Genomic DNA, 12,464 nt, shown 5'->3' on the forward strand with positions numbered 1-12,464 from the left:
ACAGAGTCTAAAATTACTGTCGCTTTTCGTTCTATATTTATCAATGTTTACAAAATAAAGCATTGCAACTGTTTATAAAAGTGCAAGCGAAAAACTTCGAAAATTCGAAAGGTCCTGTAATTCTGGAAACAAGAAACTTATCAACCATTAAGTTTCATGTAAATATATAAAACCGTGGCGACATTTTGCTTTTCGGTGATATTTATTTAAAAAAATCACAAATCACAATGTGTGGGTTAGTCGCTTTAACGAGTACTTTTGTCATCGTTTTACAAATATACATTATTTTTAAAATGTATGTCAATAACTGTACGTAGCTGATGCTATTTGTATATGTACCATCCGGCTTAAAATAAATTGGATTATTGCATTTGAGTATAGTAGTCGCAACTTGACCGCGATGGTTGACCTTTGGCTGATTATTCATATCGATTATTTCATTATAGTAATCAAGTGTGCTTAGGGTAGCCGTGTATATTTAAATTGAACTAGTTTGTATACATTGCAGTATCAAAGTATATATACTTGCATTTGATCAGTCAATACTTTCCAATACACTAATTTATATTTACATAAAATATTTCCTTTTTCTCGTGCAGCTCGTGTTTTACGTACACTCCTATTCAATAATATGTTGTGTCTCATTATGTATTATAATACAAAGGTCAACCATCGGGGTCAAGTTGCGTCCACTATACGTTTAACGAAATTTAAAGTTAATAAATCACCTTACACTAATACCGTTCCTTCTCAATATTTGCTATACAATTTATTTTTGTTTTGAACATATTTGCATTAAATACATTAAAGTCCCGTGACACATAAATTTAGATGTATGGACCAGAAGTTATCGACTGAAAAAAAGACCATTTGTGCCATTTGACGGAGGTTTTGATGTTTTTCGTTTTTGTCATTCTAGATAGATGTTTACAGGTATGCCAGACCTGTCACTCTAGGCAAAGGTTTGCATGTTTGCAATCCATGTAACTCTAGATAGAGATTTGCTTGTTTGTCACCCCTTTAACTCTAGACAGAGGTTTGTTTGATTGCCATCCCTACAACTCTATATAAAGGTTTGCTTCTTGGCCATCGTTGTACCTCTAGGTAGAGATTTGCGCGTTTGCCCTCCCTGTAACTCTAGATAAAGACTTGATTATTTGTCATCCATGTAACTCTAGATAAATGTATGCCTTTTTTGTCATAATGGAATGTGTGTGTTTGCCATCCCAGTAACATTAGATAGAGGTTTGACTATTTGCCATTTCTGTTACTCTAGACAGAGGTCTGCTTGTTTTTCATCAAGTATCCCATGATGAAGGTTTGTGTGTTTACCATGCTGCAGTATTTTAAACGACGATTGCTATTGAAATGCTCTAAGACATTTATAGGGGATGAAAATCCCCGAGACGGTAACGTCCGTATATAGTTATTCGTCTTTGCTTTCTGCATATACTGAGGCAATTTTTTCGATGTTTTCCGTTTCCGGTTTATGTACACACCACTGACTGGTTGTCTGCATGAACGTCCGAGCACCCCGAATCAGTCACAGAAATTCGTAAACCGCGCCAATATGAGTATTTTGCTTCTTTTTTCGTAATGAAAACTGTACATGCAACTGAAAAACACTTTTAAAACAGTAAGGAAGTGGAAAGGCCGTCAAGTTTCTGCGTGGAGTGCAAACAAACGAAAAAAATTCCTAAAGCCAGTGCGAGAACGCGGTGAATGACGTCACCGTCACGGCTTCTCGTAAATTTTGCAAAGTATGATATTCGCTGTAAAAAGTATGATGACCCTAAATGTAAACTGTTTAGAGCGAAGTTTCACTTTCTTTTGAGTGTTGAATATTTCTTTGTAAGTGAATATATGTAAAAGATAAATCCCCATGCTAGGCGGTGCCTTAATTCATATTATTTCAGAACTCGGCCTACGGCAATCTGGCTTTACAGTGATCATAGTTTCAAGTAAGTATATTGGAGAAGAAATATCTAAAAATGTATTTAATACGCCGCCGTTTTGTTTTATGGTTCCAAGGAAACAAAATAGCAGATATTAAAATGTTCAACTTTCTCATATTTTTGTTTGTTTACTGTATTGTTTAGAACGTTGAGTTGCGGTGTGATGTGAAGTTACCAACTGTCTCTTCAATTATTATTCGAGCAGCTTAATTTTATTATCGTCAAGTGATATGAACGTAGAGGAGGATTCAGGAATAGGGAAGAATAAATATATAATCTGAAAGAAAGGCTCACTCATCTTACTATCGCTTAGGTAATACATGATGACTTTGGTCAATATTTGTCTATTATAAGACAGAAACGTTGCTCATATTATTGCAGAACAGACGCACAAAAAGCCATTCAATTATTTTTTTTGACCAAATTATCAATAGTTGAAATTAGAAAACATCTGGATAATAAATGATTTTTATCACTTTCAAACAATCCTTTACTATTCCAATAAATATAATGTGTAATTTTTTTTCTATTTACAAATCATCATAGATTTTTGACATTATGGAGGTATAATACGGTTTACAGCGAGACGACGTGCACAGAATTGTGCAGAATGTGCATCAGTCACCTTAAGTATGGAGTGTGAATGTGTTTGTGTGTGTGCGTGCGTGCGTGCATGTTTGTGTGTGGTATTTATAACAAACAGATAAGACTGGATATATCACTTAGCAAATAAAGAATGGGGAACAAGCAATACATCAGAATATTCAGCTCAAAAACAGTTGACTGCAACCTTCAAACATTATCATGTTTTTCATGAACTTAATTGATAACACCTTCGTACTTCACTAAACTGAGTACTAGCAACGCGATATAAACATACTAGGTATTAGATGTGCATATATTTGGCTGTTTTTAACTATAGTGTATACCAAGTAATCATGTTATAATTTTACGTCTGCGCTCTATCGTTGTGTCGATATCTTGACGATAGTGGCATTAACAGACTGACAGGATGTATTTTTTGTTGGACCTCTGTCATATAAATTACATTTTTTCTGAAATCATTGAGAGCATTTCCTAAGATGTTTTGGTCGGACATTTAAATCTAAAAATGAAAACGGAAAATAACAATGGAAAGGGTTTTAACACGGTAAAACTTTCTAAATTCTTGTAAAATGATTAATGAACGTAGAATAAAAATTTTATTATTTGCTTTCGTCAGTAAATTTCCTTTTTACTTGCATACATTTAAATGAAGTAAAAATCGTCGATGTATTTATTATTAATAAACACAAGTTCAATATGCTATTATCGTTGTAGTTTACATAGTCCGCCTTCTCGTTATTTCATTTAAGTACATTATTTATAATAATACAATAAGCTCAATTTTTTTCACACCAGTAATACTTAAAAAAGTACCAAGGTGCATGTATATCATTAGTATATGTAAGCTGGATTTTTTTAAAGAGTACACTAAATTATCCTCATGTGCACGTTCCGCGCTCTGAACCAATGCATCCAGTTTGGTATCATAATTTACGATATACTTGATGGCTGCTCATATAGATTTTTTTTTTATCTTATCATAAAAGTCTTTGGTCAAGACACGTTCTAGTAGGCCACTTAGCAGATCGTAAACAGGGACCAGTTGCATGGACATGAAATACTTTGGATAAGTAATTTGACCATTACACTCAGCATAGATTGAATCGAAGTCAACCTTGCCATGCGCATGCATCAAAAATAAGCATGTCTTATAATTGTTTTCAGTTAATATCGGAAGATCAACACGATTTCAAGTTTCGAAGAAAAAGAACCAGATGTATACTTGCGGCTGTGGTAAGATACATATGTATATTAGCATCAACGGATATTTCAATAGCTAGATACGTGTGATTGTTTTTAACCTGTACCAACTACCGTGACCTGTAATTTTTTCAACAGTTTCTCTTTGTTATTGCAAGACAGCAACTTGCAATTTTAGTACGTTAACCACTGAAGTGTCCAAGTTTGTTTGTTTTATTCAGTTCATTTAAAGGTATTTCTTATCTGAAAATATATAAAAAAATACAACATTTATATAGTTTTTAAAATTGCTAGCGTAATCTGACGATATTCATAAAAACATGAATACAGTGGCGACGTTGGAAATTGCTTTCTTAATTAGACGATAGAATTTCCAAACGAATATTAAACTGTAGCTTTAAACTAATTCTTGTGAAGGTAAAGCTCAAAATTGAAACGACCCGAGTGCATGATTTTTCACTGGATTTTACGATATTCTAAATAGATAGCAGGAACTGTATTTATATCGGCCGGACGTGGGCGGGTTTTTCTGGCTGTTCTACATAGATGTTGAAAAGATCAATATCCAGGCATCTGTTTAGATTTTCTGATACTCTTGGAAAGTAAACCACTTATTTTCTGTTGCAAGCTACCATAAAATGTAAATATAAGAATGTTGATTTGCTCTTTTGTACGGGTATATACAATATATAGTAGTCGCAACTTGACCGCGATGGTTGACCTTAGGCTGATTATTCATATCGAGTATTTCATTGTAGAAATAAGTGGTGCTTAGGGTGGCCGTGTATATTTAAATGGAATGAGTTTGTATACAGTGTTTTATGTACATTCCTTTTCAATAATAGGTTGTGCCTCATTACGTATTATAATACAAAGGTCAACCATCGGGGTCAAGTTGCGTCCACTATATAACATAATAATATAACAATATATATAACAATCTTAGTTCACGCTTTTTACGGGTATAAACTGCATTGATACTTCTCGCAAATTACCCCTGAATCGCTAGCGCGATTCATGGATTTACAAATAGTCCTAATGTGATTTATACTCAAATAACCTTACAAAATTGGAGGTTTTTTTCTTCAAATAAACACTTACTTTAGTAAAACTAAATATATTTGAGAATTGATAGTATGTCAAGCAAATATCTGAGATAAAGTACGTTAATGAAATGGGCGGTGGAAAACTTCAAGGGTCTGCCCGACCGTGAAGCCAACATAACTGATTTGGCACCGTAAGCGCCAGTCTGCATTTCTCCCTATCTTTATACAGGCAGTCGTCTGTTTAGTTGCCCTTGCAGTGGGATTGAAAAAGAAAAACAAGTCTGGCGCACCACATGGCGATATAGAAGGTGATATAGAAGCACATGCCCGAAAGAGGTTTTTATTTCAGGTAATGTTATTTACTTGTAAGATTTTATACTAGGATAATTGTATTTGTTTTTGTTGGGTTTGACGTCGCATCAACATAGTTATCTGTAGATGGTGGAGGTAGACAACCAGATGCTTCTGCGACTACTATTTCAGGAATAAACGCTCTTCGTTCTTCTGGGTAGAAACAATACTATAATTCCAACCAAAAACCATGAGAGGATGTCTATTCAATGTATATCGTTAAGATTTTGATTTTTCCAAATGTGGAATATGAATATAAAGGGAGATTAGTCGTTTCATTTTACCAATAATAGTCATTGGAAAGCAGATCGCAGTTTCTTATAAGTATATAGGATATGTATTTAGAATTTCTAGTCGCTTCTGTGCTCTTGAGCATTCAAAAGTATTCTTTATTGTATATACTTGTCTAACAAGTAAGAAGGAAAAGATGTTGCTGTGTCACCAAAAAGGCATGAAATAGAAAATGAAAACAAAATGTTTCAAATTATAACAGGTTATTCTGCCTAAGTGTCGGAAGCGTGGCGATGGATGTGATGAAAAGAACTATATTTATAAATGCGCCCTGTTCGCTGTATATGCCCCGATACGTTAGCCGGGAACGTGTGTTTGGCACTCTTTGAAACATGTTTATTACAATGTTACAGGTAGAGTCAACATCTGCTCCATCACCAACGCAAGTTCCCGAAACTACAACAGCTATAGATAGGATATCAACCAGTCAATCGTCAGCTACAACGGCTAAAGATAGGTTATCTACCCGTCCATCTTCAACACCTGGCACTACGACACAGCCTGTTGATTGGCTATCTACTCCATGTTCGAATCTTTCAGCCGCACCTCATTGTCCATGGAGGTATTCCTGAAAGAACATTGCAAAACAAATAAGATATACGAATCAACTCAGGCACTATTTATGATTAACATGACTTAAAAACAAGTTAGGAGAAGCTCGTATACCTGTTAACACTTACCAGTTTTTACATAAATCTAATTACGTAATGAAAACAACTAGTTTTTATTCCAAATTGTAACACTTATCCAGGAGTAAGTTTGTCCTTGAATGCAATGAAAATGCTATGCAGTTTAATGCCAGATAAAGAATATGTTATCTTATATGTAAAGAAGACTCCCAGATTATGTTCTAAGGCATCATTTATGAGTCAGCACCGTGTTTATCTTTTCATTGACGCTAAGTTTGATTTTTTTTTAACAATTTCAGGCAGAATCCTTTGCTGCTTGTGTCCCTGGACGGATTTCAGGCAGAATATTTACTGAGAAATCTAACGCCAACTATAGAGAAACTACGAGACTGTGGGGTTCATACGCCATACATGAGAGCTGTATATCCAACACTGACTTTCCCTAACCATTACACCATTGTCACGGTACTTTATTACGTCTTTTATCCAAACCGATAGACTACTGTTGCATGGTATACCGTCGCTATAACATTTAAAATAAAGTAACACTTTAGAAAGTATCGAATAAAGTATTTTGTGCCAACATAAATACAGGAGTCGTTTTAGGGCATATATAGTTTTACTTAGTCGTCTTTACTTAACTGTTCGGATGTTAAAACAACCAACTCAAAGGCTTCAAAATAAAATGTATGTATTTTCAGGGGCTGTACCCGGAGTCGCATGGCATTGTGAGTAACAGTATGTATGACCCACATATCAATGCATCTTTCTCAATAGGAGGTCGGGAAAAATTGAACTCTGCGTGGTGGGGTGGAGAGCCGGTATGGTTCAATATTATTCATTTCAGTGTACCAATATTAGGGAAGTGGACAGTCTGTTATTTCCCTGTGATTACATTCTCGTATTTAGTTTCGGTATACTTCAGGGATGTGTTTCATAAAGAATCTTGTGACTGTTTATTTACTCTTAAGAGTAAACTTGGTGAAAACTGCGTTTCAAGAAAAGTCCTAAGTGCAAAATTACGACTAAATTTAGGACTATTCCTGTAAAATAATAGTATAGATTTTTTACCAGTTGAACTGCTTTATATTTTGCGTATTTTGTTAGAGTCAAACGCTAATAGTCTTAAATTACTTTTACAGCTATGGGTAACTGCTAAAAAGCACGGCAAAAAGACAGCCTCCTTTTTCTGGGTTGGAAGTGAAATGAACAATTCAGGTACAGGTATTTAAACTTGGTGGCATTAGTGTAGAGACTACCCAGTATGAACTATGATACACATCAAAACCAAAATATTTGTTAAAGATAAATTCATTTAATGCTAATGTAAACTTCTGCTACGTAAAAGAAAATAATTTTTATGGTTGATAATTAAGAAACCTTTTTTAATATCAGTTTTACTTAAATGTATAGCTATACTAATTTCATTTACAGAAGTTTGACATGTGTTTATTTGTGATATTTAAGTCAATAGTGTGTGTTCATGGTGCTATTCGGTAATTAAAACGAAAACAAGCTGACATTAAAGACACAAAAACATATAACTTATATTATTCTATACCTATTTTATCTATCCAATCGCGAACGTTCATTTGCAACACGTGACCGTACAATATATTACGGTATTTGGATGCACGTGCGTACAAAAAATCCTGTATTTTCTGTATTTGGACGCACGCGCGTACAAAAAATCCTGTATTTTCTGTATTTGGACGGTTCAGCAGTCCCATGTTAAACATACGATAAAGCCCGAAACGCGTGAAAATGTTCCGAATATAAATCGCCAAGCGGCTCGTCCAATATGGTTTTCTCAGCTGGGTACTCGTCCAAATATATCTCCGTATTGTACAGAACAATGTTAAATAACCTAATAATATCAGACAAACCAAGTAAAGAACAACCGTTTTCCAATATTTCTATATATTTACAGGGATGCAGCCGGATATCTGGATACCTTACAATGGGTATTGATACTGTTTGAATAAGTGTTTAAATATACAAAGTTTTAAATAAATATGTATACGAATTAATGACTTTTAAGACAATGTATTAAAAAATTCGTTCGAATCGTGTAAAATGTTTGATAAATGTGAAATCATAGCAAGAATACAATGAAAAAGAATTATGATCATGCACAGGACCAGAAGCAAAAAGTTTAGAGATTTTTGTTGGGTATTGTAATAACCTTCGTATATTTTAGGAGTATCACTTACGAAGATCGTGTTGACACGGTGTTAGGATGGCTAGACATGCCTGACAAAGAAAGACCCGAGTTTATTACACTTTATTTCGACGAACCAGATCACGATGGTCATTGGTCAGGGCCCAACAGCGAAAAGGTAAGATGGATATAGGCAAAGACATATTATAAAGTTTTTCATTTACTCCAAGAGATATCATAAACTGTTTTCATGTACTTTAGTGTCAGGACCCAACAGCGAAAATGTAGGATGGACATAGGCAAAGAGACATCCCAACGTATTTTTATTTACTTAGTGACTTTAAGCAAGGATATATCACACAGTAATTTCATTTACTTTTGTACCTTTAAGCGAAACGTTCATTGTGTATGAAAGGCAGTTTTGTAAATCATTTCTTATTTGCGAAAACAGATTGAATAATATCGCGGATAGCTGCAAATTACCGACGATTTGTATTGATTCCATTTATTCCTTTTCCAAAATATGTACTAGCAGAGATTATTCCAAGACATTACAAATAAATTTCCTATATGTATGCTATATTTGTTGTTTTTATCCAGCATTTGGTAATCTTTGTGTCCTTCTGAAAATGGCAACATTATTAAAACTCGAGTGAATTCTATAAAAGAGATATGAAAGAAAAAAAGAAAATTAACTGCGGAAATATCTATCTATATGTATTTTTGTTTATTATTATGTTCCTGCATATCTATATTTCATATGCCATATAAACGTTTCAGGTCAACTGATGGTAATATTTCATATGTTATCTTTTTACAGTCGCGCCGATACAGTTTAAGCTATATAGCGGCTCAAATGCCCCTCAGGGCATTCTTTCATCACGAATTGGCACTTGGATAGAACCAAACCACCTTTTTATCTCCTTGTCAAATCCTCTTTGTATAGTTTTATCATACACAGTGTCAGAGTTTCATGTCGACTTTGTAGTTTCAAGGCACCACGTGTATCATATTCTTATATCAATGTTTCAGGTTAACTCTGTGCTAGGGCGGATGGATACTATAATTCGTAGGTTAATGGACGGGCTGCTCAGGCGTAATATGGACCACTGCGTCAACTTGATTGTCCTTGCTGATCATGGTAGTACATCTTTCTTTTCGCTTGTGGATGTCCTTAAAGACACATAAAACATTAAACCCTGAACATTGTAGAAATTATTTATATGTCTGCGATATCCCACCTGACTCATGTTTCCATCAATATTATGATTCGAAAGATCTTTATTCGTAGCATTTCTTATATGTAATGATCAATGTTATTGTGTATGTGTTTTATGTGTTTTGTGACAGTGTGAAATTTTGATACAGGAAAACAGAATTGTTAAATCATTCATAAAGAAATATGAATATATGTTTGAAAAAAGTGAACAATTTATCCCTTTTTCAGGCATGGCAGACACATCATGTGAGAGACAGGTCGTGTTAGATAAGTATCTAGATGGTGTTGACGACATGTTGATATACTCTGGCACTACAGGTCATATCAATACAAAATACAGAAAAGACAATACAATTGTATACGAAAATGAAAATGGTAAGGCAAAAAGAAGGACATTTTCATAAAAATCAAGTTTTCTTTGAAATATGATTTTAACATCGTGACTGTAATGCTTCTTAGTCTACCACCGATGTGTCACCAAAGTGGACATATGATTTCCCTCGTCTGTCTGTCATATGGAAAAGTTTTTCGTTTTGATATTTTGTTGCTACTCACAATTTTGTAACTTTTGCAACAATTAGTTATAAACGTGAAAATGCACATCCCGCAATGACATGAGCAGGTTAAAGAGACATTTTAATAGAGATCCTAATTCATAGGTAGTAGACATTATAGAAAAGATGAAGGTCAGTTTTATTTACCCTTTTTGGATGTCGACAGGCCAGTGCGTAAATTTGCATATAGCCCTAAATGCAAAGTGTAATCTGCTAAAGGTTTATTGCTCTTTATCAGTTGTACCAACAGAAGACGTCATTAAATCTCTGCAATGTAAGAATTCTCATCTAAACATCTTCTCAAAATCGTCGCTACCTGCCCGGCATCACTATGCTAACAACGACAGAATTGGCAATGTTGTCCTTGACATCGAACAATCCTGGCTGGTATAGTATGTACTCTATTTTCCTCATACATATGATCTAAATAGAACAAAATTTAAACTGTTGTTATGATAAGTCAGCGTAAAATGAAGCCCTATAAAATAAATTGTAAAGGTGATGAGTATTGACACGGAAGTGTTAAATTGATGAATGATTATACTTATTATATTATTTTACCATTGACTTCATAAGTTTCTTTATTCCCATTTTCGATCAATAAATGCATGCGCCTTGTGTTTTAAATAACGTGTATTTACACTGGCTTCATGATGAAGCCTTATTTGCCGAAATCTTCATAGCTAATATCTTTTTTTTTCATTTAGTGTGCCAGCAACAAATAAACCTATAAATAAAAAAAGAGACAATGAATTTTCCTACTCATCATCAGTTTTGCGCTAGGCTTACAGTCATGGGAAATCTCATTTTATATGCATTTTCCTTCCTTACTGTTTCATAAGCTTTTGAAATCTGTTTTAAAGAAATTAATGACATTTGCAGTAACAGTATGTTTAACCCGTAGCAATACAAAACAAGAGCTGTCATAAAACTGATATAAATTCCCAAATTGTATCCAGGGCACAGGAAGTGGAACAACATTCGCTTATATAGTGCACGAAAAAATTAAGCTTACAAAGGTTTAAAAGAGATTTTAGATAAATGAGCGATTATCTAGGAAAGAAGTTTGTTTCGAGGCCATTGCACTCCATCCCCCCAAAAAGCGTAACATTAAAGCCCAAAAAATATGAGCATATCCATTGGATTTATTAATTATTTATAATACCAGTTTGAAGGAACTTCTAGAAGGTGTGGAATACACAAAGTCCAAAGGTCATTGTAATACTATGAAGCCCAAAATCGGACCTAACTAAGATAAAATGTTCGAAAAGAAAGCCCGGATAATATGTGCATGTCCACTTAATGTCGAAGTTGCACATCATTTTTCATATAAATTTCATGAAGACTTGAGTAGGATTCGAGTATCAACAGGTGTATATAAACTACTTTTCTTGAACATTTGGGAAATATGTTAGGGTGCTATTATTCGGGAAAGGATGTTTATTCTGGGAACTAATGTGGTACATGTTCATCCAAATACATACACATGGGCACTTTGATTTTTGGGCCTGGAAGAGCGCGTTTATTGAAGCGGAGGCGTTTATGTTGGGTAATGAAAATAAATGCATATCCATGAACATGTGTTAGTTCATTTCAGATCAATGGCTTTCTGTTCTTTTTGTGTTACGTCCCTTGAAAAATGTTACTTGTATAGCAAACTACAGCATTTTGATGAATTATAAATGAACATAGAACCGGACATGGTTCGCATTAGTCGATTTCGTGTCTGTGTAAAGGTTGATATGCTTCCTAGGTAACAAAATCGTTTTGAATTTTGCGAATACGATTCCGTCAAGCCTACGAAGCCAATATTATTGATTTTTCAAGAAGCCTTGTCCGCTTGTTCATTCTTTTGAGAAACAGGCAATCTATATGCCATGTATATAAGCTGTTTTTTCTTTTTTTTTTCTTTTTTTCATTTTAGCCCAACAAAACGAAAAAGTTGTCTAAAAGGAAACCACGGGTACGACAACATATATAAAAGCATGCACGTAAGTAATTGACCAGTTATTTTCAATATCACGTGACTCACGTAATGATTATCGCGGCGGTAAAATGTTGGCTACCATTTGCCACAGGTTAATATACCAAGGTCCAAGGGGTGTTTTTTTCCGGACAGAGTAATCTTTAGATATTTCTTTCTAGTGGCTTTTTTAACAGTTATTATCATTATTATTCATTATAACTATCATTGCTGTTCTTGTCTTAAAAGTGAAATCAGATTACAAACTTCACATGCCGTTAAACATAAATTGTACTGCATTTCTATCTCCAGTCCTTTAACTGGTTTCGAACATTATAATTCCAGGCACTGTTTCTGGCTCATGGTCCTGATTTTAAACAAAATGAAGCTGTAGATCCTTTCGAAAACATCGAGTTGTATAATTTGATGGCTGGTTAGTAATTGTATCACATTTACTTGTAATCCACATACATGTATATTATATTGTTT

The 12,464-nt window shown here is 34.3% G+C and overlaps 1 protein-coding gene across 1 annotated transcript in view; it reads left to right on the forward strand.

The window, feature by feature from the left end:
• Positions 1-2,956: 2,956 nt before the first annotated feature.
• LOC123525752 (uncharacterized) overlaps positions 2,957-12,464 on the forward strand; it is a 38,715-nt gene continuing 29,207 nt past the window's right edge. Inside the window, exons 1-14 of the mRNA XM_053538519.1 lie at positions 2,957-3,105; positions 3,726-3,794; positions 5,037-5,156; positions 5,803-6,011; positions 6,378-6,543; positions 6,780-6,899; positions 7,221-7,296; positions 8,009-8,042; positions 8,279-8,417; positions 9,272-9,380; positions 9,687-9,833; positions 10,251-10,404; positions 11,937-12,003; positions 12,321-12,408. Of these exons, the coding sequence (XP_053394494.1) occupies positions 3,067-3,105; positions 3,726-3,794; positions 5,037-5,156; positions 5,803-6,011; positions 6,378-6,543; positions 6,780-6,899; positions 7,221-7,296; positions 8,009-8,042; positions 8,279-8,417; positions 9,272-9,380; positions 9,687-9,833; positions 10,251-10,404; positions 11,937-12,003; positions 12,321-12,408 (1,537 nt within the window). The 5' untranslated portion in view covers positions 2,957-3,066. The remainder of the gene's footprint in view (positions 3,106-3,725; positions 3,795-5,036; positions 5,157-5,802; positions 6,012-6,377; positions 6,544-6,779; positions 6,900-7,220; positions 7,297-8,008; positions 8,043-8,278; positions 8,418-9,271; positions 9,381-9,686; positions 9,834-10,250; positions 10,405-11,936; positions 12,004-12,320; positions 12,409-12,464) is intronic.

Source organism: Mercenaria mercenaria, chromosome 3, assembly GCF_021730395.1.
Source record: "Mercenaria mercenaria strain notata chromosome 3, MADL_Memer_1, whole genome shotgun sequence".
NCBI classification, from domain to species: domain Eukaryota; kingdom Metazoa; phylum Mollusca; class Bivalvia; order Venerida; family Veneridae; genus Mercenaria; species Mercenaria mercenaria.